This window comes from Giraffa tippelskirchi, chromosome 2 (assembly GCF_054371585.1).
Source record: "Giraffa tippelskirchi isolate mGirTip1 chromosome 2, T2T-mGirTip1v1.2.pri, whole genome shotgun sequence".
NCBI classification, from domain to species: domain Eukaryota; kingdom Metazoa; phylum Chordata; class Mammalia; order Artiodactyla; family Giraffidae; genus Giraffa; species Giraffa tippelskirchi.
Window position 1 is genome coordinate 83,434,472 of NC_137276.1, and position 16,796 is coordinate 83,451,267.

At 40.0% G+C, this 16,796-nt stretch overlaps 2 protein-coding genes and 1 non-coding gene across 7 annotated transcripts in view; 1 reads left to right on the forward strand and 2 right to left on the reverse strand.

Annotated features, from left to right (window-relative positions):
- EIF2A (eukaryotic translation initiation factor 2A) overlaps positions 1–12,481 on the reverse strand; it is a 43,516-nt gene extending 31,035 nt beyond the window's left edge. For 3 of the 5 annotated variants that reach the window (XR_014076617.1, XM_081569450.1, XM_081569448.1), the window contains exons 1-3: positions 12,446–12,481; positions 9,840–9,950; positions 2,198–2,267 (exon numbers count right to left, since the gene is read on the reverse strand). Coding sequence is in view for 4 of the 5 variants with exons in the window: in XM_081569450.1 (XP_081425576.1) it covers positions 2,198–2,244 (47 nt within the window). In the remaining variant the exon portion in view is untranslated. Of the gene's footprint in view, positions 1–2,197; positions 2,268–3,419; positions 3,465–9,839; positions 9,951–12,445 lie in introns of all 5 variants that reach the window. The other 2 variants (XM_081569449.1, XM_081569447.1) reach the window with 2 other exon arrangements.
- On the reverse strand, positions 5,506–5,637 carry LOC145540046 (small nucleolar RNA SNORA42/SNORA80 family). Its single transcript, XR_014078172.1, has one exon. It is a non-coding gene; the product is annotated as a small nucleolar RNA SNORA42/SNORA80 family (small nucleolar RNA).
- A 332-nt stretch (positions 12,482–12,813) lies between the features above and the next one.
- Positions 12,814–16,796, forward strand: SERP1 (stress associated endoplasmic reticulum protein 1). Its single transcript, XM_081569452.1, has 3 exons — positions 12,814–13,259; positions 13,539–13,614; positions 14,800–16,796. The coding sequence occupies exons 1-3, from the start codon at positions 13,176–13,178 to the stop codon at positions 14,838–14,840; spliced, it is 201 nt and encodes a 66-aa protein (XP_081425578.1). The 5' UTR covers positions 12,814–13,175; the 3' UTR covers positions 14,841–16,796.

Below are 16,796 nucleotides of genomic sequence, written 5' to 3' on the forward strand. Positions count from 1 at the left end.
ACAAAGACCTTCCATCAATTTCTCCTGTGCAGAGACAGAAAGTATTAACAACCAGAAGAGGATATTCACATTAAATAAATATGGATGCAGGATTCTGTACAAAAACTAACCTGTGGAACTTGGACTTCTTGGCAATCTTCTATCAAATGATCAAAACTTTAAGCACTGAATCTCTCAAATGGAGATGGCCACTGTGAGTACATCTCCCAGAGATAATGAAGACCCATAAAGAAATGTGTGTGTGTGTTCAGTAATGTCCATACATGTAGTCACAACATCAGATCAGAATTTTGTAGCTAATAAATATTTGAATTGTCAAATAGCGACACACTGAGAACTCACCAATACACCCCTTCTAAACAGGGCACCATCTTTCCATTAATTCATCTGAACATAACATTGGTGTTTCTGCAATCACACAATAATGCCCAGATCTAAAAGCTTGACTAGAAGCAGGTTTTTAAAAATCTTCATAGAAGGTAAATACTACACTGTTCCTATTGCAACTCACCAAGAGACACGCAATGTCTCCTTGTTCTACTCTTAGTGATGCTGAGATTGTACTGGACTCATTATGTGCCTCCTCAGATCCAGCGAATCCTTCCCGCTCCCAGGTGCCAGCCATTCAAGGAAGAGATGTGGCCACCTCATCTCCTAACACCACTGGTTGTCTCAGACTCTTCAGGAATGAGGGCCACATTTCAGCATGGCTTCCATTACACTTACTGCAGTAGCAGGAAGAGGAGCACTGGCACTCAGATTCAGCTCAAACAGATCAAAAGAGACTCTGGCTGCAATCAATTTTGTATCCATCCTCTTAACAATAGGTTGTTCTAAGGCACAGTGGTTTTATACAACCTCACTGGAGAGATTTTGCATGACCAAACAACCCAGCTGGATTTTGTGAATTGGTGGTCAGCTCAGTGCATCCTATTCTATGTTTCCTTTCACTTCCTTTTCTCACTTCCCTTTCTCCCTCAATCCTGCTGCCTTGGGACTGCACACCCCAATGAAGTGCAGCACAAAAGCTTTAATACAGACTCATTTTCTAAAGTGGTACTTTTCAAATATTAACATACACACAAATCACTGAGGACCTGGTTAAACTACAGATTGTGATTCAGTAAACTGAGTAGGGCCTGAGATGTTATATTTCTGCACTGACTCAAGGGGTTGCTAATATAGTTGACCATGCGCCCATATTTTCTGTAACAAGGTTCTAGAGAACTGGATCTAATAAGAAAAATCATCAATAGAGTCAGATAATGGCAATCTGATTATAAAGTTCCCTATCAACAGTTCATCTAACAGTTTCAGCATCTTTCAATGATCATTTGCCTAGATCAGTTGTTCTCAAAGTGTGGTCTCTAGACTTGAAGCATCAGCATTAACTGGGAACTTAGAAATTCTTATTCTTGGGGTCCTGCCCCAGATCTACTGAATCAGAAAACCTAAAGAGGCAACAGTATCCTGTGTGTGTGTGTGTGTGTTTTTAACAAGCTCTTCAGATGATTCTGAGGCATGCAAAAGCTTGAGAACCACTGATACATGACTTCTTTAGGATAAAGAAATGGTGATTATCTAAGCCCATCTTTCCTTCTGGGTTTATTACTGCTCTATAGAGAAGTTTTCTTCATCAACAGTTTGGTTTCTCTGAAAAAGTTTGTACAGGAAAGGTAACATAAATGCTTGATTTTTTTCTTTATCAGTTTTCAAAGTAATGAACAGGATCCCATCAATGTCTAACACGGACCAATAATATTTGGAAGGAGAAAGATTTTGGAGGGAATTATTTATATACTTGACATGACTTAATTTTTGGTCATTATTCTCCTTAATCCTCAAATCGTTCTCCCTGAAGTTGGCATGAACTCTTTCAGGTTGACTCCTGTCATGGTTTAGCAAAACCCCCTCGGGCTGTAATTTAATGAAGATAACAGGCAGTGGTCTGGCTATCACATTCACAAGTTTTTCCTCATCCCTCTAAGCCTCAGGCATGAACTAAGTTACACTGTAGTCTCGACCTTTTAAATGTACTCAAGCTATTGTTTTCAAATCTAAAGGTCATTTTTTTTGACAGAGAATATACATTCTTCCCATCTTCTGTTAACATTATATGATATGTCCCAAGAAACTAGCTTATCTGTTCTTTCTTTTTTTGTTCTCTATAACATTATGCAACAAAATAAAACTATACCTTGGGAACACTGTGCTTTCTGTAAAATGTGGTGGTCCATTTACCATGTATAGCCCTTCTGATCCTCGGACTAAAGGAAAAAAAGGGAAAGAATCACCATTACTTCTTTAATAAATACTCAGTCATTACAAATGTTTAAAAAAGCAAAAAGCTTCCAATCAAAATACTAATAAAATCACTAAACATTTCATAGAACTATTGAACATCAGCATTAAATGTGTACATTTTTCTTCCTGTTCTGCATAAAATCATGTAACCGCTGGGAAATACATAGGTAATGCAATGGATTGAATGTTTGTGTCTCCACAAAAGGCTCATGTTGAAACCCTAACTCCAATGTGATGGTACTTGGAGGTGGAGCCTTTCAGAGGGTTATTAGATCACAAAAGTGGATTCCTCACGAATGGGATTAGTACCCTTATAAGAAAAACGCAGAGGGTATGTGAGGCTACAATACACTGGCAGACAAAGAAGAGGGTTCTTACCAGAACCTGACCATGCTGGCACTCTGGTCTCAGACTTCCAGCCTCTAGAACTCTATCTTCTGTTGTTTACAAGCCACCTAGTATGCAGTGCTTTGTTATAATAGCCTAAACTGACTAAGGGGCTTCCCAGTTGGCGCTAGTGGTAAAGAACCTGCCTGCCAATGCAGGAGACGTAAGACATGCAGGTTCGATCCCTGGATCAGGAAGATCCCCTGGAGGAGGGCATGGCAACCCACTCTAGTATTCTTGCCTGGAAAATCACATGGACAGAGGAGCCTGGCAGGCTGCAGTCCATAGTGCTGCACAGAGTTGGACACGAATGAAGCAACTTAGTGGGCACACATGCAAACTGACCAAGACAGTCAATATTCTCTTTTTCTGCAGAGCATACTCATTTAGTCTCTGAGGAGATTACTTCAATAAACCCACTTTTATCTATCTTACAAGAAATCTATGCATGTGCATTGAAATATAACATTCATATTTATATCCTTTCATTCAAATGGAAAAAAAGTGATCTTAGTATTATGTTTTCACATTATTTTGTAATCTCATTTTCAAAATGTATGGCTGTTGGAAACAGAATTAGAAGCTGAGTCTAAGTTAAATCTTTGTATCAGCTTACTGTTTCAGGTAAGTTTTATAAATAAAAGCTCAAAATTGTAACTGTCACCAGTGAAAAGTAGTTGTACTGTATCAGAGAGGACATGAACTCAAAGGCAGGCCTCAGTTCCTACCTAGCTGTGGAACCTTAGATCCATCACTACGTCAGAGTCTGTGCCCTAATCAGCAAAATGAAAACTTTAGAACACTGTGTCCTTTATGTAAAATAATAACATGAAAATACAGTATAAATTCATGCAAAGTTCTTAAAAAAAGAAAAACAAGGCACTGTTAATATAGTCACAATTTCTTAAACTAAGAATAAGTAGGATGAGATACCGATACCCCCAACGATACTAATGTCCTAAAAAATTAGGTGGGAACAAAGTTCAAGATTAAATAAGCAAAAACATCTACAGAACTAGATTCTAATTTGTTTTAAATGGCTTAATTAGAAGCTTATAAAGCTGAACCAAATAAAATGATCCATTTATTCAACAAATGTTTACAGGGGAAAAAAAAAAACTACCCCTAACGTTGAGTACTACAGATACAATAGGGAGGAAAATCACTCTTGTCCCTGACCTCACTGATCAAATAATTAGTCAAATAGATGGAAATCTATAACTGCATTTGGTGCTACAAAAGAAAGACAGAAGAGGCTACTAGAGTGAATAATTTGGAGTTTCAATCTAAAAATCGAAGGATAGGAAAAGCATCCTTGACTAGTGATTCCTGTGCTGATATGAAAGATAAAATAGCAGTTAACAAGCAAGAAGTAACAGTAGCAAATACAGAAACTCCATGGCAGGAGAGATGACAGCATCGCAGGACTGGAAAGAAGGCCTGTGTGGCTGGAAGGAGATGGATCTAGAGAAGAAAACAGGGCTCAGACCAAACAGGATGCTGGGGCCTGAGTCAGGCAATACTGGGCTGGAGCTGAAGAACCACAGGAAAATTCAAAGAAGTTTTAGGCAGATTTTTAAAACCAGATTTGCAATTTGAAAAGGTCAGCCTGACACAGTGTAGAGAAAGAACCAGAAGGCAGTGAGAGGGTGTGAAGAGACTGCTCAAGATGGTCTGCAGGAGTTCCACAGGAAAGACAACAGAAACCTGGGCAATTCCCTGGTGGTCCAGTGGTTAAGGACTCTTGTGTTTCTACTGCTAGGGGCCCGGGTTTGATCCTTGGTCAGGGAACTATGATCCTGCAAGCTGTGCAGCATGGCAAAAACAAGACAAAAACCTTGGACTAGGGCCAGGCAGTGGAAACGGAAAGTGGAGAATCAGCGTTCAATATTCAGGAGAGAAAACTGACAGAACTTGGTGATGAGTTACTATTTTATCAGCTAGAATTCTTGCTAGCAGCAACAGTACAGATCTGAAGAAAAGGTTTTACTGAAGTGCACCTGCTTCCTTTTCTACCAGCTATTTCCAAATCTCCCACTCTTCAGCAGCAAAGCTGGTACCCAAGGGCCCTCGGGGCTCCAGCTCTGATCCTTGTTTCCTTTCCCTTCCCAAGGGACAGTTCTTATAACATTGATTTTCTGCCTATAGATTAACTAGCTCAATTTTCAGATATTGAAAATTGCTATTTACTTGTTGAAGCTGAAACTCCAATACTTTGGCCACTTCATGCAAAGAGTTGACTCATTGGAAAAGACCCTAATGCTGGGAAGGATTGGGGGCAGGAGGAGAAGGGGACGACAGAGGATGAGATGGTTGGATGGCATCATCGACTCAATGCACATGGGTTTGGGTAAACTCTGGGAGTTGGTGATGGACAGGGAGGCCTGGCGTGCTGCGATTCATGGGGTCGCAAAGAGTAGGACACGACTGAGAGACTGAACTGAACTGAACTTTCAAAGTAAATACTTTAAAGTTAGAATGAAAGTAAAAGAAACAGTGACAAACAAGATAAAAATCTATGTACTCAACGGAGCTTTCATTCTAGTGGAAAGATGAGAAATAAGTTGAGTAAACACGTAACTGAATGATAAGTTTCTTGTCTACATTCACAAGTATACAACTGGATATCATGTTTCCTCATATACTAAACTGAATTGCCAAACTATTGTGGGTAATTTGCCCTTGAACAGAATGGAGTCTAGCAAAGTGTTCCACATATATCAAAACCTAAACTCCTCATAGGACTGCCCACAAGGCTCTCTATCTGGGCCCTGCACACCTTCATGTGCTACGCATTAGGGATTTTTTCTTTTCCACTGTGCAACCCACTTCAGTGCCTGCAGCCTATGGGCAGAGGCCGGGCAATGGTTCGGGGCCAGTTCTCTCTGGCATGGGACACTATGAGAGGCCCAGGGGGACGGGCCTGCCATAAATCCAAACCCATGCATTGCACTAGGGATCTTAAAAAATGAGTCCATCACCACACTCAAGATAATGGTTTCGAATGAGCTCAGTCCATTGCTACACCTTGAATGAAACACTGATAAGCACCTATTCTAAAAATCTCTAATATTTAGTAAACATTTTCTGCCAAAAAATGTTATCTTAGATGACTTGAAAACTATGAAGTTTAATTCTCAACATCAGAAATTCTCAACTGTTTCTTGGGTTTTTTTCTAAGATTTTTGGACGTGGACCATTTTTAAAATCTTTATTGAACTTGTTACAATATCGCTTCTGTTTTAAGTTTTGGTTTTTGGCCATGAGGCATGTGGGATCTTAGCTCCCCAACCAGGGATGGATAAAATCTGCAACCTGCTGCACTGGAAGGTGAAGTCTTAACCACTGGACAGCCAGAGAAGTCCTGTTCTTGGCCTTTCACTAAAATCAAGTATTCCGTCAAAATTCTCTTACTACACAGGCAAAGCTGTGCTCTTTCCTGCTGCAATACAACATATGATACACTGATTTAGAAGGAAAGACGCCATTTTTAATACTACAATTACAGTTTTAATAAACATTTGAAGGATTAACAAAAAATGAATTTCCCAAACTAGGGCATATACAGTTATCAGATTACATGTTATCGCTAGGTTACATAATATTCCGTCAGCCTAACAAAGTCCCTCTCACAAAGTGCAGTGACAGTTTAACTCACTAAGCACTCTCTTTCAGAATTCTCACACTCATCTAGGAAAACAAAATGGTACATTGTCCGTACAGAGCCAATGAAGACACAAATACTTTTTAAAATGTGCCATATGATGAATGCAATCAAACCATGTTCTACCCAAAATGACTGGCAAAAAAGAAAAAAGCCATCCCCAGCTCATCTCAACTTCTTATGTTCTCATGGTATTTGTACCTAGTGACCTCGGTCCTCTGTATCTGTTGATTCCGCTGTTATTACCAACCCAATATTGACTTGATGAAAATTCAAAGGTTTTGGATGTTATACTAAAGTGGCAGCTGTACGTCAGAACCCAAGAAGGTAGCCTTCTGCCACAGCAGTGGGAACTTTCAGGGTATTCAGGGCAATCAGTACAGGTACAAGATTTTCCTCTTACAAAATTCCTATGTCATACTTATATTCCAAACTAAGATAAGTAGAAGATCCCAAAAGAGTTGCTATAGACTGAATGTCTGTGTACCCCGACTCCAAATTCATACGCTGAAACTTAATCCTTAATGGTATTTGGAGTGGCTTTGGGGAGGTAATTAGTCCAAGAAGGCAGAGCCTTTATGAATGGGATTAGTGCCCTCATGAAAGAAGCCCCACAGAGCTTCCCTGTCTCTTTCGCCATGTGAGGACATGGTGAAGAATGGCTGTCTGTAAACCAGAAAGCTGGTGCTCACCAGACACTGAATCTGCTGGTGCCTTGATCTTGGACTTGCCAGCCTCCAGAACTGTAAGAAATAAATTTCTATTGGCTACCACCCAGTCTAGGAGTAGGAAATGGCAACCACTCCAGTATTCTTGCCTGGATAATTCCATGAACAGAACAGCCTGGCAGCTGCAGTCCATGAGATCACAAGGACCTGGACACGACTGAGAACTGAGCATGCATGTACCACCCAGTCTATGATATTTGTGTTATAGGAGCCAGAATGGACTAAGACAGGGAGCAAAACTCCCACTTAACCCACACTCTTTCACGCAGATTATTAACCCAAAATCTCAGAAAGCAACACTGATAGAAAAGTCAGTGTGAAAAGTGCCATGTCTTTCTTGCTCAAGTAGCATTCAGTCTCATGGTTTTCAATTACCGGTTTTAATATGATTCTGGAGAAGCAAAATCTCAGTCAAATTAATCAACTCCTTTTCAACATACATATGTTCTCATTCTAAATAAAGAACACTTTAAAAACAAAAATCCAAAGTGGTCTATGATCCCGTTTATACAAAACTCTTGAAATGACAAAGTATCATGATAGAGGACAGATCAGTGGTTGCCAAGGGTTACAGGTGGATGGAGGCTCCAACTAGAAAGGGGTGACAGAGGAGTCCTTTGTGGTGATGGAGCAGTTCTATATTCTGATAGTGGTGGTGACACGAATCTGCACATGTGGTAAAATACATGCATGCACAAATGAGTAAAATCCAAATAGGAGAGTAGTTTAGTAAATACTACCGCACCAGTGTCAATTCCCTGGTTCTGATAATATACTATAGTTATATAAGATATGATCATTGAGGAAAGTTAGGTGAGGGATACACAGGAACTCTCTTGACTCTTTTTGCAACTTCCTGTAAGTCCTAATTTACTTCAAAATAAAAAAGCTTTTTAAAAGCCCATCATTTTTCCATAATACTTTGTTCACAATATTCTAAGAAATGAAATCAATCAAAAGTCTGCAACATTTCACAAGAATGGATTTGCCTGGGAATACTGAACAAAAGTGTTAAATTAAAAATCGCACCGACCAAGAATTTCTGTACTAAGCTAAAAACATTCTGCAAGATAAAAGTACATATTAAAGCTACTTTATGCACTGATGATACAGTTGGTTGCCATTAAATTAGACAACTTCTTTATACATGATGCTTTACAGTAGATATGTCTATTATAGGGGAACTAAATATCAATTATACTCATCATAAAAATCATAATGAATCATTACAGCTTTGTTCATACATGTAAACCACTATTTAAAGCAAATATTTTATTTTACATTTCCCTACACAGAAATACAACTATAAGAAAGTGCTGTAAGAAATCTTGGAACCACTAAAATATGCTACTGATATGCTGTATTATCAGTTTGAGCAACTTCTTACACAAATTTGAATACACAGATATACAAAGTTTATCAGATGAAACACAAAATCAGGTTCATAACAGAATATAAACTGCATTATAAATAAAAGCAAAAATAAATATGGACTCAAAACAAACTGTTTTCAATAACTGAAACAATTTTTTTCTACATATGACTTTCTAATGAGGAATTCATTTTAATTGGAAGTGATTAAATGTAAAACAATGAGTCAAGTGTGGGGATAGCTTAATGTAGTTTATTGACATGACATGATTCCTTATCTTTAATGATTTTCCTCTTTAATCAAAAAAGGATCACCATGTTCTATAAAAAAAGAAAAATCAAGACTACAAGTGGTTCTTTTCATTAAAGCAACAAATAAATGGCAAAGTTCCACAAAGAATTACTGTTTAAAAACAATAATTACATTAAATACTGTGCCTATATAGTATATTTTTAAAACTTACTAGCCTTTCTAGATACATACCACTCATTGCTCTAGGCTTGAGTTAATATGAGAAAACTATGAGGCTTCAACAAACAATGGCCCTAGGTCTGGGATATGGTGATTATATCATACTATTTCCAATCCTTGCACCCACTGAAGTATATATCAATTTAGGAAAATGATTCAATCTTGATTATCTCAATGGCCTCAAGTAGGCAAGCTGATTAAACAACATGAGCTTCATATAAGGGTTATTGTTCTTTTATGGCCAAGCATCCTGGACCCCCTTTACAGGAGACCTTAGTTTTCCTTTGGGAGATATCCAGGGGTGAGAATAATTTGGTTCTGGTGATCTGATTAAAAACTGACTAATTTAGGACTTCCCTGGTGGCACAGTGAATAAAAATCCACCTGCCAGCAGCAAGGGAGACAGAAAAGAGATGTGTGGTCACGGGTTGGGGAGGGGTGGGACCAATGGAGAGAGTAGCATGGAAACATATACACTACCATATGTAAAACAGACAGCCAGTGGGACTTTGCTGTATGACTCAGGGAACTCAAACCAGGGCTCTGTGACAAACTAGAGGGGTGGGATGGGGTGGGAGAAGGGAGGGAGGTTCAGGAGGGAGGGGACATATGTATACCTATGGCTGATTCATGCTGATGTATGGCAGAAACCAAAACAATATTGTAAAGCAATCAACCTTCAATTAAAAATTAATTAATTAAAAAAACAAGCAGAAAAAAAAAAGTAAATCCTGAGAGTTCTCATCACGAGAAAAAAATTTTCATTTCCTTAAATTGTATATGAGAAACTTACTGTGATAATCATTTTGTGACATAAGTCAAATCATTATGCTATATACCTTAACCTTCTACAGTGCTGTATGTAAAATATATCTCAATAAAACTGGGAGAACAACAAAAAGAATCCACCTACCAATGCATGGGACATGGGTTCGATCCCTGGTTCAGGAAGATTCCACATGTCCTGGAGCAACTTAGCCTGTGTGCGGCAACTACTGAAGCCCGGGCACCTAGAGCCTGTGCTCTGCAACAAGAGAAGCCACCGCAACTAGAGAAAGCCTGTGAAAAGCCACGACCCAGCGCATCCAAAAATAAATAAATACACGGGGGAAGAAAAAGACTCTTAAAAAAAAATAAATAAATCTGACTAATTATATGGTGAACAAGAGCCAAGCCAACTCAAAGACAGCCAACCTTAACACTGGCACAGATGTGTACTTTCCTTAGCGGCTGCTGAGCTGGCTGAATGTAAACCTGGGGATCCCAATCAAAACATTAGCCTGAGAATAAATTTAACCTGAAAGAAAGCAAGAGCTTAGGGATGAAGAAAAACAGATTTTTGGAGTCATGAGAATACCTGAATGTAACAGTAAAAGCTTTAAGGTAAGGTACATGAGATTTTTTTTTTTTTAATCCTTTCACTTGTTTTAGCTTTCTGTCGTTTCCAATGAAAAATCATAACTAATACAATTTACTAGGTAATCTTAAAATCATTAACAACTCCAAAATCCCATAAATTTAAAAAAGATTCTGGAAGTAAAAGGATCCATTGTTGACTGAAACACCTATACTCAGAATGTTTAAAAAAGATTAATCAGCGTGTTCGAGTGAAAGAGTTCCAGTGAATGAAAAATGAAACATGGGGTTGAATGATTGAATATAATCCTGACTTCGCCAATTTGTGACGTGAATCTCACCAGTTAATTTCTCTCAGCTGCTATAAATGTGAGAATATAATGAGAAGACTGACTGGATAACTCTTAAGCTCTTGATTTTAACTTAAGTCCTTGATTTTAAGCATTCAAAGAAAACTGTCACTCTTGGTTAGTCTGACTACAAATAAAGGGGTTATCTTTCATTAATTTATTCTTCCATTAAATATTTAGTGTCTCTTGTATACTAGGCATTGTACTTGGTATTGAGAAGACAGGGATGAGTAAGACTCTGTCCCTGCCATTAAGAAGTTCACAGTCTTCCAGGGGAGAAAAGCATCTAAACAAGTAGATAATTATCCTATGTTATAAATGAGAAGGAAAAAAAAAAGTATATACGAGGTACAAAAACAGCCTGAGGAAACACTGACTACCTGGGAAGATTAAGGAAAGCCTTCATAAAGTAATGATGTCTAAAGTAAAATTAAAAAGATAAAAAGAAGTCATCCAAATCAAGAGAAAGAGGATAGTGTTAGACTAAGGAAATATGCGGCTCAAGGGTTTTCAAGAAGTTTAATATTGATGAAGAAAAAAATAGAATGAGGTTGCAAGGTGTCAAATGAATGACAAGAGCTATTCAAAAGATTATAAAGGGTTCCACATGCTGTGCTAAACAGGAAAGAATTTACCCTGTAAGCAGTTACTGTAAGGATTTTAAAAGGCAAAAGATAAAATGATCACATTCAAAAATGCATTAATTTTTAAAGTTCAAAAAAGCATCCAGTATTCCAAAACTGTAAGTAACATACAAGCTACCTTTGTGAAGTTAGAGAAATAAATTCATTTACTTAGGTAATTATGCTTTTAGGCAGTACCTCCCTGGCACGGTATCGTTTAACAAATCAGTCGTATTTGACACATGTCTGATGAAAGAACTGTGGTAGCCACACCGAATATGAATGAGCCTGGTGCTTAACACTGACAACAAAGATCTCCAAATGCAGAATGGCAAAAGGTGCACAAGTTTTTTAAGGTTCCTTTCAAGTCTCAGGGGGGAAGTAACCCCTTTCCTCAATGGCTTCTCTTTCCTTCTACATGTTATTAAGTTATTGGTAACTTAATTTAAGCCTTCTTTTCTCTCCCAACTCCCCTCTCCTTACTTAAAGCTCATATATGAGACTCCAGCCACTACTGTAATCCAGAGTCAGCGCCGATATTATCTAAGAGTAAGTTTATTATCTTCTCCAACATTATAAACTCTGCCTCGGCTTCAAAACCTCAGGAATCCCATAATGTTCTAACGTTGCTACTTTATAACGTTCATTGCTACTCCTCTAGACCACACTCTCATCTACTTAAAACCTACACTAACACAGCTCCACTCAGTCCCACAAACTGCATTAAAGCAAAGAGCATAGGATTTGTCATCAGTTAAATTTCGGTGTATTTAATGTGCGTGGTTACTCTAGTATTAATAGACTTTCCTTTTATAGAGTTAAATGACTTCACAATGTCAACAGGGCCTGTGACCTGGTAAGCGTTAGAGTTTCACCGGTATTGCAGATCCAGGTTAACAAATCCCACTAACACTCTGCTCTTACGCCCCTTTCTCTACTGCCGAAGAACTTGAAGTGTTAGGAAAGAATGATGGATGGGCAAAAGCGGGGGGCAGAATACTGGAGCCCCGATTCCAGGGCCTAACTTCCGATTGTCACGCTACATCCAGAAATCCAAAAGGCCCTCCGGCTCTACCGCAATCCACAAAAAAGGGCGCATCTGACTCCAAGGCTTCTCGCGTGGTGCCCAAGGTCAAAGACAGAAAAAATTCTGCTCTAAAGAAATAGTCCCTCGTTCGTTCAGAACTCACCTGTCAGGAGTGGCGTGGACGGCGCCATCTTGTCCCGGAAAGAAAAATTCAAACACTTGGGTCAGAGTTCACGAGGGCCGAACCCGGCCCCAACACGTCTCCTCCGGCGTGGAGACGGCGAACTTGTGTTTCCTGGGTCATGAGGCTCGGGGCCAATTCACTTCCGGTCGGAGCGAGACGCTGAAAAGCCCTCGATTGCGCGCACGCGCAGCTTTGGGGCCGCGCTTTACGGAGCGTGGAGGGGCGGGGGTAGGGTCGGTGCGCCGGACTTCACCCTCCCTCTTCGTCTTCCTCAGCAGGCGGAGCCTGCACTTCCGCGGGGCGGGGCCAGTCCAGTGCTGACGTTGGCAGCTGATCCCGAAGCAGTTGGAGGCGACGGGCAGCACTGTCTCGTTGTTGCGTTCTGTTCGTTTCCTCCCTCTTACACTCCACGCTCCCGGCGGCGGCCAGAGCGGCAGCGCGAGACTATCCTGGCGGCCTGCTCTCCACCTCCCGCGCGCCCGCCTCGCTCGGCCGGACAGTCAGGCGTCGTCAGTCGGCCCGCGCCCCACTAGGGTTCAGACCCGGAGCCCGCCTCGTCCAGGCCCAGCGGTCGGAGCTAGCGCCCCGCCTGAGAGCCTCCTCGCTCTGGCGGCGCGGGCACCGGGAGCGGAGCGTCGGTCGAGCGGCCCGAGAAGAAGCGAGCGAGCGAGGCCGAGGGGTGGCCGGGGCAGGTGGTGGCGCCGCGAAGATGGTCGCCAAGCAGCGGATCCGTATGGCCAACGAGAAGCACAGCAAGAACATCACCCAGCGCGGCAACGTCGCCAAGACCTCGGTAAGGGAAGAGCGGGCGCCTCTCTCCGTTCCGCAGCCGGTTCTGAGGCCCGGGCTCCAGGGCCGCGTCGAGCTCTCTTCCCCATACTCGGGCCCGAGGCCGCGAGCTGGACCTAAGTTGGGAGCTTAAGAGATGGGTGCGGGAGCTGGTCGACTCGGGAACGCGCGAGAGACCTGTGACGTGCGGGGACCCGGCCACCTGGCCCGGGGTGCGGGCGGTGAGAGCCCGGGCTCAGGGCGGGTTTTTTACATTGCAAACCGCGGATTTTCCATTTTACAGAGAAATGCTCCTGAAGAGAAGGCGTCTGTAGGACCCTGGTTATTGGCTCTCTTCATTTTTGTTGTTTGTGGTTCTGGTAAGTGTTGGGTCGACCGTCGGGTTGGGTGTTGGATGACGGGTTTGGGGATGACGTGGTGACCCATGAGTGGTGAGTCCTTCCGCGTAGTTCTCAACCCACCTGCCGGGAGATCCGTATAATTCTCTTTAGTCCGAACCAAATTACTTGTCCCACATATGTACAGAGGGTGGTGCTCTAGAAACTCCCCGTTTGATTTGCGCTCATAGGAGAACAGAAAAGGAGGTCAGGTCCTTAGTAATTATCGAGTTGAAAAACATTAGACCAAAACAAAAAAACAAAAACATCTCCCAGAATGAGAATTTGGAATGTTTAGCAACCTTTGCGAAAGAGAAGCTTATGAATTTCACGTTCATGGAAACATTCGAACTTAATCTAACGTGTTCCAACATCTAATGTCTTTAAGTCAAAATTGGTTATGTTTTATAAAGTAAAGCTAGTGCAAGGAATTAATCCACTGTAGAAGAATTTGTACCTGATTGACAATTTAATGTGTGGGACAAATGTTTTTAGTTTAATGAAAGAAATGTTTGACATATGGTATGAAGAATTAGTTATCAGGTCAAACTGCTGTTCGAGTGGTAGACTCTTGTCTCTGCGAATGGATTACGGAATGTCTTTCCTCTCTTCATTTATTATCTTAATATGCAAGCTGTTAATATGGAAATAACATGTTTCTACTTTCCTTGTCCTGACATTTTAAAGTCACTGGAGGTTTCTTTTAACCATTTCCCTTTGTCTGTCTCCTGAACGTTGGAGAAGCTTTCCTGATAAATGGCCAAGAGCCAAGCAGTTTATGTAACCTAAAGATAATTGAATTTCAGCTTCCTGAGAATGAGGAAATATGCATATATTACAGGCCAAGTACACCTGATATTTAGGGTTAAACCAGAATACTTGTATGCTAGAAAAACCTGTTCACTTTGGTACTTTAGTTTCTTTCTTAAAAATCACTCCTTATTTGATAACTCTCTTAGACATTTAGGCATAAAATTCAGGAAAGCTAAGGCATAGAAAAGTAATTGTATTTTCGTAGTAGGCCTGTTTTCATATTACTTGAAGTTACATAGTATTTGCAAGTAATTGTCAGAGTGTTCTTGGACTCTTGAACTACTTTAATACTTGTCAGTTGCCAGGCCTGTTTTATTCAAAGCATGTTTTAATTTTTGCTCTTTCTTTTTACAGCAATTTTCCAGATTATTCAAAGTATCAGGATGGGCATGTGAAGTGACTGACCTTAAGATGTTTCCATTCTCCTGTGAATTTTAACTTGAACTCATTCCTGATGTTTGGTATCCTGGTTAAAAACAATTCAGTAAAGCATCCTGCCTCAGAATGACTGTTCATATCATCCTTCACGTGTCATTCCAAGGTTTCTTCACAAGTCATTCCAAGTTTTCTAGTCCATACCACAGTGCCTTGCAAAAGCACCACATGAATAAAGCAATAAAATTTGATTGTTAAGCTACAGTAGTGGACCCTACTTATTCAGTCAGTAAAGAGTAAGTTTTGGGGTTTTTTTTTTAATGTGGTTATTAGAACAAGATACAGAATAGAAAATTAGATTAAATCCATGTAGACAGGGTCTAGATTTTGTTAGCCCAAATGTGTAAATGCAGTTAGCTTAATTTAAAATTTGGAACCCTACAGTTTTTATATAGCTAGGCACTTTATTACTATTTCTTGAATTGAAAGCACACTCCCACAGAGGATCGTGTAACTGTCCTGTAATAAGGTACTTATAAGTGGAACAACTACACGGCTAGCCTAGTTTACCCACAATCTTTTAGCACCTAAAAATTTTTGAAAAGTTCCTAAATGCCTGATATAAAGGGAGATGCTTTCAGCTGCAATGTCTATTTTAACATTATTATTTCTATTACACTACCTTGGATTGTGCATGAGTGAATATACTAACCAAGGATGCCATAAGAAAACAACTTGGTTGAGCATTTTAAAACTTAGTCACTTCAGTTTCACTAAAAGTAGCCATGGTGGAGTAAAGTCAGGGAAGGTTTTTTAATATCACCATTGATTTCACCAGAATTACTTTAATATATCAAAGGGGTCTGTTATGGTGACCAACATTTTAGGGAAAATACTACTAAAAATGGATGCCTCACCAGGACATACTATTGAGTCCAGTGTGCCATAAGACATCATGTTGATAGCACTTTCAATACCAAAAAGGCACATCAACTGAAAAGTTACACTTAGTTTGGAAATGCTTTTCTTGATTTATGGATAAAATTCTGTTAGGATACTAGATATATCAGACTAAAGTGTCATGGAGAATTAAATGGATTTACTGATAAGAACCAGTCCTTAGTCTTCCCTTTGTTGTATGATTTTATAGGTTATGATTGATCAGACTTTCTTTTTACTAATGGTAAGGGTGAGTGATAAGGCAGGTTTGAGGTTTACTGGTACTGTTGAAAATTTCAAGTATTGGCTATTTAAATACTTAGCCATAAGGTTGATGAAGCCTGAGAGGTGTCTGCGTGTTAATGAATTGGAGAGAAAGCTGCTTGTTTGCTTTGTTGATTGCCTCAGGATATCTCTTTAAGCTGTTTTAGGAAGAGCAGAAGGGAAATCTACTACCTAGTCTATACAGTATGAACCTCAAAGCTTCTGATAGCCCTAAGTATGGGGGAGAGTGAGTGAGGAGTGGTTAGGATGGTTCTTGACTACTCTGGAATAGGAAAGGAATCTGCCGACCTTGGTCCAGCATGTTTTAATCTGCATTGTTAACCTGCCTTTCTCACCCAGGAAATCAACCCCTGTGTTTGTTTCCCTCTTGGTTTACTAATTCTATTTTATTGTACCTTTAAAAATGAAATGTATTGTTCTAAATTCATAGCAGGTGCCTTAGTCTTTGCTTTTGAGTCAAACTATTCCATATCTCCGTATCAGAATTTCCCTTGGTTTACTATAGATAGCTGACTTTAAAACATTGAGTTTTTTTTTTTAAACAATGTGTGTTAATTTGATTGTTAAATTGCCATAGTGATCAATCGTTTTACATATGTAAAGTTGCATCCCCTTTGTATTTCATATGTAATTACCAGTTGGGTGCATTTTATATTAAGGATGGATTATGCATGTTTGGGTCAATGAAAGCTATGTCTTATTTGATTTACCCTTAAAAATAAAGATCCCTGAATAGTTGATGTTTTCTAAAA

What these genes read in the sequence shown, in the direction of transcription:
- SERP1 (XM_081569452.1), top strand. Translation starts at nt 13,176, where the DNA reads ATGGTCGCCAAGCAGCGGATCCGTATGGCCAACGAGAAGCACAGCAAG. An exon ending in GCAACGTCGCCAAGACCTCG is followed by an intron (nt 13,260 to 13,538) that starts GTAAGGGAAGAG and finishes TCCATTTTACAG; the next exon opens with AGAAATGCTCCTGAAGAGAA. An exon ending in TTTTGTTGTTTGTGGTTCTG is followed by an intron (nt 13,615 to 14,799) that starts GTAAGTGTTGGG and finishes TTCTTTTTACAG; the next exon opens with CAATTTTCCAGATTATTCAA.